Genomic DNA, 17,184 nt, shown 5'->3' with positions numbered 1-17,184 from the left:
GGGGGCCGAGGGGTTAGGTGGGGTACCAAGAAGGCCTGAGCGGTGATGTGGAGTACCAGTTGGATGCCTGGCTGTCTGTCTCGCTCCGGCTGTCTGTCTGGCTCAATCGGGGCCGCTTCTACTACTTCCATCAATAGTCGGTGGTTTCACGGAAATTATAGATGTGGCAACCCTGTCTCGGCGATCTTGATTTTTGAAAAGCGCTATCTGTTTTTTGACTCTCTTTTCTAGTCCCATCATCTCCTCTCGTACTGTATGCACTTCTCTTTTAACCTCGTCGTCGATATTCATGACTCTTTCCTTCAGTTCTCCTTTTAGGTTTTCTTTTAGTCCTTCCATTCGTATTTCGGTATTATGAAGCATGTGCTGGAAGAAGTTTTCTTGGTGTTCTCGAACATTCTGGAAATCTGCTTTCCGTTGTTTTTCTATTTGTTCTAATTCATTCTTTTGTTTTTTTAGAATGTTCTGGAGATCTTCTCGCTCTTTTCTCTCTTCTTCGAGAATTTTCTGGAGCGCCTCTTCTCGTTCTTTCTTTTATAATTCTTTTTCCTCCTGCCGTCGTTTTTCCTCTTCCTGTCGTTGCTTTTCCTCGACTTCTTTTTCCTCCTGTCGTCGCTTTTCCTCGACTTCTCTTTCCTCCTGTCGTCGTCTTTCCGCATCCGCAAATTGGTTTTGAATAAATTGCAACATGTCCTCCATCGTATCGTACGATGTACTTCTCGTATTCACGATAAATGCCTTATAAATTTCACAAAAACGTCAATTTATTGTTTTTATTCATCAGTAAAATTCCACTTCCGACACCACTGTTACGATATTTACTTGGGGTTCGTTTTTAAAACAACAACACTAATAATACTTAGACAACTTTTATTTACTTAATACACAACTACTGCACTGATTATAATTCACTTAGAATACTCGCTTGCTTGAGACTTCGAACACTCTCTTACTAATCATCTTGCCGAAGGAACTCGCTCTTTTATAGTAAGATCGATGCATCTAGAATTTCTAGAAATTCCATATCCATCGCGATGCTTCGCTCTCAGGATCGACGTTCGAATTCTTTTGGGGACTTTTCCAGTTACCGCCTAGGGAGGCAACACGCGTGTGACGTCATGCTCAGGTAGAACATGACGTCACACCTTCGTCGAATTGGGTGACTGTAGTCAGCTGCGGCGCTAGAGGTTTTGTAACAATTGGTTACAGCGCTGAACCCCCTTTCCACTAGGTATGACGATGGAAAGGAAATTAAAAATTTCCTCGCTATATTCCATAATACGGAATAAGTAACGGGTATGTTGTTTCGCAGCCAGAATTGCTGATATCCGTTTTTAAACTGAACCTTAAGTTCTTCGTTTGTACTTAGTTCAGTCAGTTCCTCTTGTATTATGACATTCGTTTCTTGTATGTCACCATATGGATTAATTATCCACGGTGGTATTACCATAGTCAAAATATCCTCAAACCTAGATTCAAAATCTGAATAGAGGGCATTTAAATGTTGAACGTAAGTTGAAACGTCGTCTTCCTGGCAGCTTGTCTGTGACAAATTGGGGAACTGAGAAAATTCGCCCCGTCCAATATTTTGCTTCATTAGTTTAACTCTGGCAAGAAACGCTGATAAGATGGACTTTGTTTTAATCAAATTTAAACTGTCGCCTTGTAATTGCAAATTAACCATGTCAAACATAAGCCTTTCGACAGCCAGCGTACTTCAGTGTGAAGGAGTAATTGATGAAAGTGTTCGTCATTTTCTTCACACAACTGCGCAAATAACCGCGTATTCAACGCGTTGCTTCGGATTCGGTTTACTGCATCAATGACTAAATGAAGTGATCATGTAACCCAACACTCAAATTTTTAGCAACTAAATGTCGATGGATGACGCAATGTATTGCTAACACCCCTGACACATTTTGTTTTAAATAGCTTATAAATCCACGATAACGTCCAACCATGGCAGGTGCTCCATCTGTAGCTACTGATATTATATTTGATAAAGGAATTGCTTTTTTCAATGAAGTAATCCTTCAAAACATGAAATATTGATTCACCTTTAGTGTCGGTTATCAAAGTTCTTGCGAAGAGCAGTTCTTCGTAGATTTCTTGATTCATAATAAAACGAACATATGCCAATAATAATGCTGCATTATAAGGTAAAGTTGACTCGTCCAGTTGTATAGAGAAATGGGTCGTTTGCAAATAATTACATAAGAAGCTTTCAATATCAGAGCTCATTTCATCAATACGTCTTTCAACAGTATTGTTGCTTAAGGGAATTCTTTCAATGATATCAGATGCAGGTTTGTGTAAAACAGTTTTTAAAACCTCTTCAACGGCTGGCAAAATTAACTTCTCTCCGATAGTATGCGGTTTTCCGGATTTTGCTATAAGTAACGAGATATTGTCGAAGCGAACATTCTGTCCAGTGTAGGTCTCTTCTGAAATTTATCTTTGAGTGTTTGAAAGTATTTCAAATCTTTCTCTGTTTTATCAGGGTGGCATCTTCTCAGATGATCTTGCAATTTAGATGGTTTCATAGCGTCATTGCCCAAAACTTTGTTGCATAAAAGGCACATAGGCGATTGTTTGTCCGGCAATGATGGAATGAAGACAAATTTCAAATAATCAACCTGTACTGTCTACATTTCTTTTTAGATTCGGACATGGCATCAGTCATCTGTGGGCAAAATTAAATTATTCAAATAAGATAGAAAATCCAGCAGCTGTATATTAAAAATATTTTTAATTTTTCCGAAAACATTCCATAATTCGAACATCTTCTTGCAACAATTAGCTCGAATTACGGAGATTGCACTGTAATTATAATACCGATTGCTAAAACTTTCAAAAAGAAACTATTGAGGAGTACTCGTGTAATTTTGCATGATTGAATATTAAACTACTAATAACTAAAGTCATGATTGGCGTAATTTATCTATCTTTGCTAACTACGAGTACAAAACTAAAATTTAATAAAAAACAATGTACTTACTTGTCTCCAGCACTCTCAAACAAAATAACACTGACTCACTATAATTTTTGTGATATACTATCTGTTTATATTTTTTAAAATATTTTCTTAGCACTTTCCTTTTCGAGATTCAAGAAACGAATAAACGTATTTGTCCCACATTCATATTTATAGAGTGAACAAGTCAGTGCAAGGTAGCGAAGCTCTGAGACTGCGACTCTCAGGTTTTTACAAGTTCAAAATGTATTGCGACCACAAAGCGAATACCAACATCCTACTACTTACACAATTTTATAAACATATATAATAAATTTTTTACTTCATAGGTACTTTTATAAATAATGTATATGTTTTGATATTATAAGATAGTATGATAGGTACTATCAGTGTATGTGTTGAGATCCATTATCGTGGACACCCATTTTCATTTCATGGACCCCCAAATTTTTTTTCCGCTGACGTAGATCCCTTGCAGGTTGTCATAGACCCCTAGGGGTCGATATAGACCACTTTGGGAATCACTGTTCTAGAAGATATGCGGAAATGTATCCTCAACGGCAGCATTCTTCACATAGAATATTTGCTCGACTTCATCAACGATTACGAGAATATGGTTCATTCGACAAAAGAACGCAGGATTGTGGTCGCCATCGAGAAGTACGAACACCACAGCCTGATGAAGCAGTACTTAATTTGATTGAAGAACAACCTACTACCAGTACTTGAAAGATTGCTTTCCTGCTAGATGTTGATCATATGACGGAATTTCGAATTTTAAAGGAACAACTCTTATACCCTTACCATCTGCAACGAGTACAGGCACTGTTACCGCGAGACTTTCCGAACCGTCTTGAATTTTGCAATTGGATGCCGAAAATGATTAGAAGAAATTGTGACTTTCTGAAGACGATAGAATTCACAGACGAATGTAGTTTTTCTCGGGACAAGATTATTAATTTTCATAATTACCACATCTGGGCTGATGAAAACCTTCACGCTATTGTCGAAACTGAACATCAAGAACAGTTTTCTCTTAACGTGTGGCTCGGAGTTATTGGGGATGATTTATTTGGGCCTCATTTTCTACCTCTTCGATTAAATGATGAGGGATACGTTCAATTTTTAAGAAAAGTGCATCCAGTATTGCTGGAGGAAATTCCTTTGGGCATCAGAAGGGATATGTTTTTATGCATGATGTGGCTCCCGCCCATTTTAGTCAAGTAGCACGTCAGCATTTAACTGAAACATATGCAAATCAGTGGATAGGTCGAGGAGGACCACAGAACTGGCCCGCTCAATCCTCGGATCTCAATCCTCTCGATTTCCAATTTGGGGCCATTTACAGCATTTGGTTTATCGTACTCCTGTTCGCGATGTAGAGGACTCAGGAAACCGCACCGCATCATCGATGCGTGCAGGGTAATCAGAGAGACTCCAGGAATATTTGAGCGAATACGTGGCTCAATGAGCCTACGTCTAGACGCATGCGTAATGTCTGGAAGTAGACATATTGAACACTTACTATGATTTCTACATGTTGTGTGTTTTGTTATTAATAAATCAGTTTTGTTAATACCCTTTTATCGTTCAATGCAGGTACTAACTACAAAATAACAATAAATCCGGTTCGCTTTTATGACGATGTATCTCTGTAGTTGTTCGTAAAATAATTTTTTGCTGCGAACTGGTTTATTTTGGGCAAAAAACCCAAGAGACATTTTTTGTTTAGAATGAAACAGGCTATGGGAAATAACTTTTTAAATGGTAAACAAAAAATAAGACAAAAAGTTACATTGGAAATATATTTTAGGGGTTGCATTTTCCACCCCTTACAACCATGGGGTAAACCAAATAAATTACTGGCTAAGTGTCTTTTTGGTAGTACAAAACGTCAGGTTAATTTCAATATTATAACTTTTTCGTAAAATAATTTTTTGCTGCGAAGTGGTTTATTTTGGGCGAAAAACCCAAGAGACATTTTTTGTTTAGAATGAAACAGGCTATCGGAAATAACTTTTTAAATGGTAAACAAAAAATAAGACAAGTAGATGAACAACGTATGTTCTGGAGCACTTGGGAGTGGGGGGAAACTTCATCGAAATCGACGCAGGATGGAACGAGTATCGTAGCGATTCAAGCATGGAACTCGGCCCCCTTGGTATTCTACCTAACCTATCAACTCCCTTAGTACTCCGCCCTCGGCCCCCCTGGGATTCCGCATCAGTGCTCAGGCCCCCTTGTCACGTGATTTTAATTAAAAAAAGTTTATAGTTATGAGATTCGAACCTGGATCGTCCGCGCCGTAGACATTGTCCTTAGCCTCTACACCATCGTAAGATATTGAAGTTAACTGCGAATGTTGGGTATTTATAGCGTTAGTTTTGTCGGGACCGAAATTGACTCATTCATTAAACTTGACAGCATTTTTACTTTTGATTTCCATAGATTGTGATCATCATTATCATATTGAAGATAGGAAAATATACTTAGATTTGGGAAATAATTATTATTTCATGTGAAGATGTGTATGTGTGTGTAAGAGCGAGAGGCGAGTGTGACGTAATCGATGCAAAGAGAGATGGAGATCGAGGTTTTACCGGTTGCTAGTGCAAGCAGGTGTTGCCAGTTGTACAATAAATCAATGTTTATGGAGTAATGTAGCGTTGCCGGTTTGAAAATTAAGTTATAGAACACACAGAGTCATCTATGAGTCACTATCTGAACTATCTATTGGTTGAAGAAGGACACTGTAAACACTAGACTCATAAGACTGCATCTGTCAAATGTCAATACATGCCAGCATGGCAGGTTCGGCGTTGCCTGTTGTACAATAAATCAATGTGTATGGAGTAATGTAGCGTTGCCGGTTTTGGAATTAATCGTGAACTACTCGACGAAAATTGGAAGCGCGAAAGTGATATATTTTATAATAATGAATCAGATTTAAGAAAAAAATATGACAACCTGCGATCCGTCATTGTATACGGGGTGTCTCAAAATACATCATTGAAAACAAACATGACGTCGAAGTGTACAGGGTGCGTCAAAATATACCATTTAAGAAAAAACATGTCGGTTCAACAGAAGTCCAGCATTCCAACATGCCAAAAGGGCACTACGTCTCGTATCTTTGTTAACCAAGTTAGCATCATCAGGAGAAAGAGGAGATTCAAAAGTGTCGAGAGGTTAAGCGTTGTGGACTCAACGTGAGGGCAATGGGAGAGCGAAGTATTCGACAATGACATTTCAAAATACGTTGTTTTGCATAGTTTCGAAGGAAAACGATGTTTCGTACGTCGTTGGTAAACAAACATTAGTAATAAAATGGCATTCAGAGAATACAGACGTAAAGTAGGGGAATTTGAGAGACGTGTCCAACAAATAAGTAAAGATATTCAATTATATGAGGAAAAGAAAATGGTTCTCAAGCAGTTGAATAATTTACACATTCAAGACAAAGTGTTCCAGCCTCAGAGTGTAGAATATGTCGTCAACGATGCTGAAAAACAAATTTTGTACTTCCGACTACAATAATTTCTGTTCAATATGTGAACGTACCGAATGTGGGACAAATTCCAAGAAAATATGCGATAAGGCTAGTGTAAATAATGGAAATAGATTCGTTCGACATCAGTCAATGAGGGTATTTGCGCAGGCGCAATTCCAAAGAATACACCATTCAAATGTGAATTGAAAAATATATTTCAAGATCTTCGTCATTAAAAAAAACTGTTAAATTTGTTCCAGAACACACAACGAGGCAAGAGGAAAAGAAGTCACAAATGTAATTTGACGTTTATAGAGATATCATAGAATCTACGATGTCAGTATATATTCTAATTAGACTTGTACAACAATTATGAATTTTAATAAAAAAATGAATATTTTGATTGAAACAGTAAATTTTTTGTTTTATTTCAAGTTGGTGAAAATATATAATATAGGTATGCAGCATTATCGCTATCACTTATCGATAAAGCCAGACACGTGGCTCAAAGTGACGAAACAAAGGCTCTTTGTTTGATTGCATAATATGTCATCACCTATTTTCCTATTCTTAGCCAAGGTGACATTGATCACTGTCAATGCCGAATCAGCACCCAGAGATATGCAGTTCTCAAAGCGACGGAACAAAGGCTCTTTGTTTGGTTTTGAAATATGTCATCACTTATTTTCCTATAAATACCTCCTGCGAGGCAAAATGATGAGTTAGTTGTATCAGTGATACTAGTGACAAGTGCAACGATTTTATCTGAAAGTAAGTGTTTTTCATGTTCACTTTATGAATTTTTATTGCAAGATTTTTTATACGGTTTTGACTTTTTCACAAAAGAATTTATTCAAATTTAATTTAATTCAAAGGTCGTGAGAGTTGTTGAATTATCATTAATTTTCCAAAATATACTTGAGTGTTTTTCTATACATAGTTTTTGAGGATTAACGTTTTTTTCAATTATTTTGTAATACAAAACGGTTCAGAGGTATTTACGTATTCCTCAAGCCAACCCTGGACTACCATTTTTATCCTACATACATCAGAAGACAAGAAATAACAATTACTGATATTTCTCAATCTTTAATAATGAATAAAAGATAAGAACCGGTAATTGCTGACATCCATTTTTCTCGAATACTATCTCTTACAGTAATTATTGTACCGCACAATTTGTTTTGATGTTAGATGGCAGCCTCAGAACCGGGAAACGTGATTATGAATTTTACTCGAAAATCATCCAAGCTGAATAAGAGTTTTTTTCGTATTTTATCTATTTGCCTTTGACAATGCCATATCTTGTCTATATACACATTTATAATATAGTAAACAGAAGCTCATTTTGTGAGCAGCTTTCTAGTTGAATAAAACGCATAGTGAGTTACGAATAACTTTCATTCATGTTGTCGTTTATTGAGAGAGTGTTCGTATAATTTGAAACATTGTTTTTTTATTTTTGATTTCTCGCAGGTGGATTTCCTGAAATTCAATTTCAGTCCTGGAGAGGAAACCAAATAACAAAATAGCAGATTCACCTGTAGAGACGCCGCAGAAGAAATTGACAGCCAACATCGTGAGAAGCATTTAGAAAATACGCTGTCGTGTTGTTTCATTTGAAATTGTACGAAATTAAGGTAAGTACTGTTTTTTTTCTCTGTTCAATATATGTATAGAGTTTGTGGTTGTATACTATATTTTTTGTTCGACTCAATTTTTTTTTCATTCATAGATATGATCCGCATAAAGAAGTGTTTTCAATATTTTTTATGTGTTTAGTACTTGCAGAATATGTGTTTTAAATTCGTTGTTTTGAATGACAGTTGATTTTTTCAATTATAACTGTAGCTCGCTCATTTTTCACAATCACTCCATGAAAGATATTACCCCCACTCTTGAATTTTATTTTTCTTTGGTGTATGTTTATATTGAAGATTGCATTTATTTCAGAACACTACATCAACGTGTGCAGTATAACTTCAGAGTCATCTCAACAACCACATCCAAAATCGTCTTAGCAACCTTTTCCACATCGAGTTTCAAATCACAGCAGCTTCCAGAACCATCTCAACAGTGTCCACAGAACGAAATTCAATTCTCTGCAGCTTACAAAACCGACTCATAAGACCTAAAATTTCATTTGTGAACAAAATATCGGTGAGTCATGTCAATAAATAGAATCCAAATGATTGATTTTCCAAAAACTAAGTCGGTAATTGATAATCACCTTTTAGTTATTAGAGATAATTATTCAGAGTATATTGCCAAACAAGCTATACAATTTATTAATAAACATATAAGGAAATGCATTTTAGCTATGAAAAAAATTAAATTTTCGGTTGGGGAAAAAAAGAAAATAATTACAAAAATTGGGGAATTGAAACGCTTCAAAGTGATTGTCAAAATGATGAATAATAAATATACAGGCTCGGGTTTGAAGCGACGGAGCTCCAGGGTAAAGTGGCAAACTGTTAACAATGTTTTCAATCGTAGAGTAACAACGGGGGTAATCATCAATTTAACTCATAAAGATCCTAAAAAGTTTCTAGACGATGCCATTCCATTATTCAAACGTGAGATTTCCAAAATTTTGAAACAAATGTCATGCCTCAAAGTTAATTTTACTTTATCAGGGGATTTTATTAAAAAATCAAATGATGGGGAAATTGTTGATCGTAAATATTTCAGTACGCCAAATAAAGTTATCGATTCAGGTACGGACTTGACTGCTTGGTACAATGAAAACGCTGTGGATATTATATTGAATAAATTAGGCGAATTTGAAGAACAATTGTCGGGGTGGGCTTTGAGTAAAATTATTTTGTTGGAAATAGCAATTAATAAATATGTCATTGGTAACGGTTCTTCTTTCATTCCATTGCCACAAGAAATCGCAAGGAAGAAGGCATGCATTAATGTACAAAACAATGACGAAATGTGCTTCTTCTGGATTATTATTAGCGCCTTGTATCCTGTAGCAAAAAAACTAATAGAGTGTCAAAATATCCACACTATTCTTCAGTTTTGAATACTACAGGGCTGAATACTCCAATGGATTTACATCAAATCTCCAAATTTGAAAAACTTAATAATATTTCTGTAAACGTTTACTCTTTGGAATTGAATCAAGCAAAGGAAAAATCATTTTTTGTAGTAGTACCTGCCAGACTCACGACAACAAAACGAGACAGACATGTTAATTTGTTATTAATTCAAGACAAATATTTTCCAAAATTGAACGATTATGAGGCTCCACCCATTAATGACGATGACGAGACTGAAATTAAATTCCATTATTGTTGGATCAAAGACATGTCTCGATTATTAAGTAACCAATTGAACAAAAAGAAAGACAAAAAATTCTTTTGTGATAGATGCCTAAATTATTTTTCAAGTCAGCAAAAATTAAATGATCATACTATTTTGTGCGAAAAAGTGAATGATTATAAAATTTCCTTTCCTACATACGATTATGTAGAATTTCGAAATTATGTTTATAAACAAAAATGCCCGTTTATAATTTTTGCTGATTTCGAGTCACTGTTGGAAAAATGTAACGAAAGCATATCTAACAAAACTACAAAATACCAAAAACATATACCTTTCAGTGCAGGCTACTACTTCAAGTGTTCCTATGACGACAGTCTCTCTCATTTCAAAAGCTATCGAGGTGAAGACTGTATGAAATGGTTTGCCGATGAGTTGTCTGATATTGCAAAATTTGTTGAATCTAAAATTAAGAATATTGAGCCGATGACAGTGCCTTTAAATAATATCGGTGCTGCAACGACTTGTCATATTTGCGAAAAACCGTTCGCCCGCAAAGAGGTTATTGTGTACGATCACAATCATTATACGGGGGCGTTCCGCGGTTTTGCCCACCAAGCCCGCTGTAATGTCAACTTTCGAAAATTATTCGTGGTCGATATATTTTCTTATTGCTAACTTTTCATATTTTATTCCATGTAGTACCGCCGGGCATTTGTTAGGTGATTGTTTCGAGATAGTATGGATGATATTTCTGAATGAGTCGACTTTCTTAACCTTACATATCCTTCCAAAATATGACGACGTGACTCTCACTTTTCTTTCTTCGTGCCATCTCAAGCAATTTCTTTGTTCTCGAGTAATCTTCTCTAAAGTTTTTCTCTCTGTTTTGGTTAACTTCGGATTATTCAAAAATGTCTCACATTTTTGTCGGAGCATTACAAATTTGGAGACTGAAGAATTTTTGATATCCATTGGATTTCGCAAACATAATTTGCAAACAAAAGTTTCTTCGTATGATTTCTTAACATCACGTATATCTTGATCACATTTTTGATAAATCCATCTTTCACATTGATCGCATTTGACCCAATCTGTCTTCTCATTAATGATACCATGTCCGCAATAAGCACATTGTGGCAATTCATTGTCATCTTCTGGAAAAATAATACTGTCGCTAATAGTTGAAAAGTAATTCCTTTTTAAAAACATTCCTTCGAAATGTGTTCCTGCATTTTTTTTCGGTTTTCGTTGCCAACGTTCTTCACAATATTTTTCGTCTGTGTTGTCACCTTTCGTCAGACGAGACTTCCCAATCCCTAAATTACATTCTATATTCATAGATAATACATCTTCTCTCAATTTTCTTACAAAATGAGAACATTTTAAATTTTTCTCTCCCTTCAATTTAATGTTCTTTAGTTGTCTAAAATAGTTTTCCACAACGGAATTGCTGAGTGAATATTTTTCTTCAAGCATTAAGGCACTCCATATTGGACACAAAGATAAATACTTGTGTAACATGAGTTGAAAAAATGTCTCATTATAATACACGTTCTCAGTGTCACCTTCATTTTCCAACTCGATATTTTTTATTAGCATTACAAATCTTTGATAATAAGGGGAGGATTTCAGAAGTCCTTTCGATTTTGGATAAATAGAATCAGATTCTAATTTTTCCCCACTTTCCTCATTAAACGAATACGTTTCGCAGTTTATTGAGGATGGGACACTGACCAAATATTCGGCAGTTTTTGTTCTCATTCAGACATATTTGGATTTTAACAAAATGTACACATTCTCTACAAATCTGTCAAAATATTTCAAATCGTTGATCAATATAGCAGATGCTATTAAATCTTAAAAAAATCCTTTTTGGTGATCATTTTTTGCCTCAATATCAACATCTTTGGAAACCATCTTCATGTAATGAGCACAGCATAAGTGAACTCTTATTGGTTTTGATGCTGGATCATTTCCCTCGTTTATTCTGTAACAAGTTTGAAGATACTCCAGAAATGAAGCTTTGCATATTGCATGCAACTTTGCAAAGGAAAAATCTGATACAACACCAGAAAATGTTGGCCAAATGTTACTACATTCACAGAAGTATCTGAAGTCATGAAGTAACTTGAAAATTGTATTTGAGTCATGTACAGATGATATCATAGAGAAAATGGGATATATTCTTTCAGGTTTCTTGAGTAATATAACCGCCGTATAAAAGATAATTCTTTTTGTTTGAGTCATTGGACTTCTCACGACTCCACCGGTAGCATCAAAATATATCAAGGGTAATTGATCATCTGATTTCTGAGATTTCAAAACCTCTAGTTGCTCTTCGCTATATAGTTTGACATTGAATGGAACACAAACTTCTTTGATGAATTCAGGATGATCTTTCTGCATGAAAATTATGTCCAACAAATCATCATTGCTCCTGTCAAAGTGAGCTAAGGCTTCCGATTTAATTTTTCTCACAACGGTATCAGATTTAATGTGTTGTAAATTTTTTCCCATAGAAAGTATTTTTTGATTGGCGGTCAGTAACATTTGTTTTTTGTAATTTGATGGCATTTCTTTGAACAATTTTTTCTTTACCATTAATCTTTCCAGGCCTGTCACGTTACCAGTTAAAAAATTGGTATGATTATAATTTAAAGAAGAACTGTAAACATTCACGTGTCTATCGAGAATAGTGATTTTGAATTTTTTGCATTTATATGAATTGTGTTTGCATACCCCAAATATATTGATCGATTTATTTTTCTTGTTATATTTTACGAATTTGAAAATTATCAAGCAAACGTTATTGACATATTTCCTAATTCTATTGCGAATGTAATAGGGATAATACTTTTTGCTTAGTTTGCCATTTGTAAATATCAACTTCCATATATGTCTCTCAATAGTAAACGACCCTTCTAAAATAACGCATTCCTTGAATGTGATATATTTATTTGTTTTTTTTGTCTCTCTACTGATATTTCTGGAATCAATTGGTAAAATATTATCGTCAGAAGATGGACTCGACAAATTATACAATTCCTTTGGAATGTCAAAGTCCTCTGGGGTGATTTGACACTTTCCGTTTTGAAGTGTTGAGGCAATATTACTTTCATTTTCTGTCAAAGCACAATTGTTTACCGAAGGGTTTACTACATTGAGAGATTCTTTTTGCGAATCATAAGCACTTTCTATATTCGACGGTAAGGCAAAATTCAAATTTTCAGTATTATTAGCGTCGAATTCTGTGACATCTGCGATTTCAGCATATCGTCTGTTGGAAGATGGGATATCCTTATTCGATATCAACGGGGTCGATTCGTAGAAACATTGCTTTGATGATAATTTTTCAAAATAACTTCTGGATCCGTTTTCATTTTCAATCACACTACTATTATTTGTATCTTTACTATAAATACGAATTGATGCATCTTTGCTACTATAAGCGTCGCTATATATTGTATGACGATTATTTACAACATTCAAGGGCATAATTTCCTGTAATGACAATCCGGAATTATTCGATTCATTCAAATCTTCGGCATTCGTGACACTGGATTCAACATGGATTTTTGTGTTATATACAAGTGTTATATACTCTTTTTCTATTTTTGATGGAGTTTTTCAAGCAAAGATCTGCACAAATTTTTTCATAGAGAGAATTTTTATTCCTCCAATTTTTGCAAATTTTCTTTTTATCGAATCCTTTCTTCAATAAAGATAATTCCAACTGGTTGCATGAATTTTTTCCGGAGTAATCATTTTCAAAGTATTTTTGATGGAAATACATTTTGAAACTTTCAGTATCATTTATAATTCGCGAAATAACGCTTGGGAACTGATATTTCTTATTCTTCATGGACAATGCAATTTTCTTTGTTATTAGTTCATTAAATTTCTGGTCAAAATCATACGAAGGACAATATTGCTTGAGTTCTTCGGCAATAGAATCGTAAAGCTTCAGTTTAGATAAATGTTTACTTTCCATTTTTGAAACAATCAACTAAATGAAACTGACTAAAATAAAATCAAATACCAACTTATCCAAAGTAAAAACTAAAAAGAAACTGATGATTTTAAATCTACTGAACAGAAAGACAATACGAATTTGAAAATAAAAAAGGGCACATTTTTGTTAACTTCTTAAAAATAAGATAGTCAAGCACAAAAATTGTATACTGAAGTTAAGGCCACAGTCAGCGAAGTGAGCATAAGGTATATTCAGAGAGCGAGACTCTATCACGGTTTAGCCGACGCGACGCGATGAACAGATGTAGCTTGCTTGTAGCAGTCTTTATCAGCAGACATTACGTGGCTTAGGTGCGTTTTACAATTTTTTAACGTGATATTAAAGGCTGTAACTTGAGTTCTAACTATTAGATTGATGTCAAATTTCATATTTGAGAATATTTGAAGTAGCTTTACTTTCATAAAGTTGAATTGAGATTATAGCCCTATGTAAGGTAACACTTTATTCTTCAAAATATCAATTGAAAATGCAATTCTACTGATTTCTATCATGAATATTACCTGAAACTGATATCTAAAGTGTGTTTACTTGATTGAAAAATGATTTGGATGCAAAGGATTTTCTAGATTTACACTAGTTCCTACAGGGTGACTCTCCAAGAATTGCATCGGCTAATGAAAGTGTATGTAAAAGACAAACTATAAAACTTCAACAATAGAAGTTCGAAGAACTTTCGAACTGACGAGCGAGATGTCAATAAAAAAGTTCATTATTTGCTATCCAGTGAGTTTCGAAACATTTTGTTAGAAACTCATTTACGATTTTATTCGACGCTTTGCAGTTGGTTAATTGTCCAGATCATTCGATTCAATATTTTCACAAATGAAACCCATAATGCTTGATGAAAAATTTTGTTTGTAGGAATCGATTGTTCGAAGTTGGTTCTAGGACAAGAAGCCCTTGAGGTTTCACACATTCCCGAAAGTAGAAATAATAAGATAATTATTATGGGAAATAAAATTATTTTGTCAACCTCAAACGAAGAGACAGAAATGAAATTTTCGTATGTTTGTTTGAAGAAAACCAAACACACATGCTTTCTAGTAGTTTAAGTATTATTCCATGTGAATTTTGTCTATAAAGTTTCCTTCGACAATTTCATATCTAGGATACACCTTCATCTTTATCACTAACCTGTTCTATTTGAATAATATGAAAATTGTGAATTTATTAAGTTTCATAATCGAATATAAGCTTTGTTGGTGGAGTTATGACAACAGATCTCAGAATTCTCAATTTCTCTTCCCAATTTTTGGCAATAAAGACAAATAATACTATCATATTTCTCTTGAACGAGACCAAAGAAATTTTCCTGGATACCAAATATCAAATGTAACGATAATAATCATTCGTATCAATTTCAAAGTGGCATTTCGTTTTTTTCATTTTGGGGGTGTGTTTAACCCTCTTGGACGGGGCCGAAGAGATTTTCATTTATTCCGAGTGAAGAATATGATGATACAAATCATTCGTATTGATTTCAAAGTGGCTTTTTGTTTCCTTCATACTTCAAGAATTTTTTTCAATTCGGGGGTGTGTTTAACCCTCTTGGACGGGGCCGAAGAGATTTTCATTTAAACCGAGTGAAGAATATAATGACACAAATCATTCTTATTGATTTCAAAGTGGCTTTTCGTTTCCTTCATACTTCAAGAATTTTTTTTATTTCGGGGGTGTATTTAAACCTCTTGGACGGGGCCGAAGAGATTTTCATTTAAACCGAGTGAAGAATATAATGATACAAATCATTCTTATTGATTTCAAAGTGGCTTTTCGTTTCCTTCATACATCAAGATTTTTTTTCATTTTGGGGGTGTGTTTAACCCTCTTGGACGGGGCCGAAGAGATTTTCATTTATTCCGAGTAAAGAATATAATGATACAAATCATTCTTATTGATTTCAAAGTGGCTTTTCGTTTCCTTCATACTTCAAGAATTGTTTTCATTTTGGGGGTGTGTTTAACCATCTTGGACGGGGCCGAAGAGATTTTCATTTAAACCGAGTAAAGAATATAATGATACAAATCATTCTTATTCATTTCAAAGTGGCTTTTCGTTTCCTTCATACTCCAAGAATTTTTTTCATTTTGGGTTTTGGGGGTGTGTTTAACCCTCTTGGACGGGGCCGAAGAGATTTTCATTTATTCCGAGTGGGGAATATTATGATACAAATCATTCGTATTGATTCCAAAGTGGCTTTTCGTTTCCTTCATACTTCAAGAGATTTTTTTTCATTTCGGGGGTGTGTTTAACCCTTTTGGACGGGGCCGAAGAGATTTTCATTCATACCGAGAAAAGAATATAATGATACAAATCATTCGTATTGATTTCAAAGTGGCTTTTCGTTTCCTTCATACTTCAAGAATTTTTTTCATTTTGGGGGTGTGTTTAACCCTCTTGGACGGGACCGAAGAGATTTGTCTTGATACAGAATATACAGTATAGCTATATGCTTTCACGTCAAGGCACATCAGAAACCCAAAAAACATTATCACGATTTCGGTACGCTACTGACCATTCGGGTATTTCCGGAAAAAAAAGCTGCTGACTTTGGCTGCTAACTTCACACCGGTGGATCGCACGGCTTTTGCGATAGCTGATTGGCTGAAAGTGGCGCGGAAGAGAGCCCGTTTATTTAGGATAAATATACGGATTTCCAAGCCACGATAGTTAGTCGAAGTTTGAACATCGAGCGAGTAGCAGCGATCTTAAAAATCCGAAGATTTTTCGAAAGTTTGAAGCTGCGGTTGGGATTTATTGAAATAATTCGAGTCTCTGGTTCTTTTCAGAACTTAATATAGACAAAGCACAACACAGGAGTTGTTAGGGATCTGCGGTTATCATCAAACAGTGGAATTGGAAGAATTCTTACTGGAATTAGGAATCTCTAGGACCAATAGAGAATAAATCAGAACAGACCAGTGGCTGGATATTTATTCGAGGAATTCTAGGATTGTGGAAACTCTGGGATTTAACAGAGCTTATACTGGAGCAGAAACTTCATCGAAATCGACGCAGGATGGAACGAGTATCGTAGCGATTCAAGCATGGAACTCGGCCCCCTTGGTATTCTACCTAACCTATCAACTCCCTTAGTACTCCGCCCTCGGCCCCCCTGGGATTCCGCATCAGTGCTCAGGCCCCCTTGTCACGTGATTTTAATTAAAAAAAGTTTATAGTTATGAGATTCGAACCTGGATCGTCCGCGCCGTAGACATTGTCCTTAGCCTCTACACCATCGTAAGATATTGAAGTTAACTGCGAATGTTGGGTATTTATAGCGTTAGTTTTGTCGGGACCGAAATTGACTCATTCATTAAACTTGACAGCATTTTTACTTTTGATTTCCATAGATTGTGATCATCATTATCATATTGAAGATAGGAAAATATACTTAGATTTGGGAAATAATTA

The 17,184-nt window shown here is 35.1% G+C and overlaps 2 protein-coding genes across 5 annotated transcripts in view; both read right to left on the bottom strand.

Moving 5' to 3' along the window:
* Positions 1–17,184, bottom strand: part of LOC111508414 (uncharacterized) — a 546,485-nt gene that overhangs the window by 421,582 nt on the left and 107,719 nt on the right. The gene's annotated exons all lie outside the window — the stretch shown is intronic.
* Positions 103–15,996, bottom strand: LOC111514602 (uncharacterized). The gene is given in 1 exon segment (XM_023170860.2): positions 103–15,996. A coding segment is annotated over 1 exon segment (597 nt). The 5' UTR covers positions 700–15,996.

Source organism: Leptinotarsa decemlineata, unplaced genomic scaffold, assembly GCF_025532065.1.
Source record: "Leptinotarsa decemlineata unplaced genomic scaffold, Ldec_3_MD MMD2_tig00004433_RagTag_RagTag, whole genome shotgun sequence".
NCBI classification, from domain to species: domain Eukaryota; kingdom Metazoa; phylum Arthropoda; class Insecta; order Coleoptera; family Chrysomelidae; genus Leptinotarsa; species Leptinotarsa decemlineata.
Note: the sequence above shows the minus strand (reverse complement) of the source record. Positions and strands in the feature narration are given on the sequence as shown.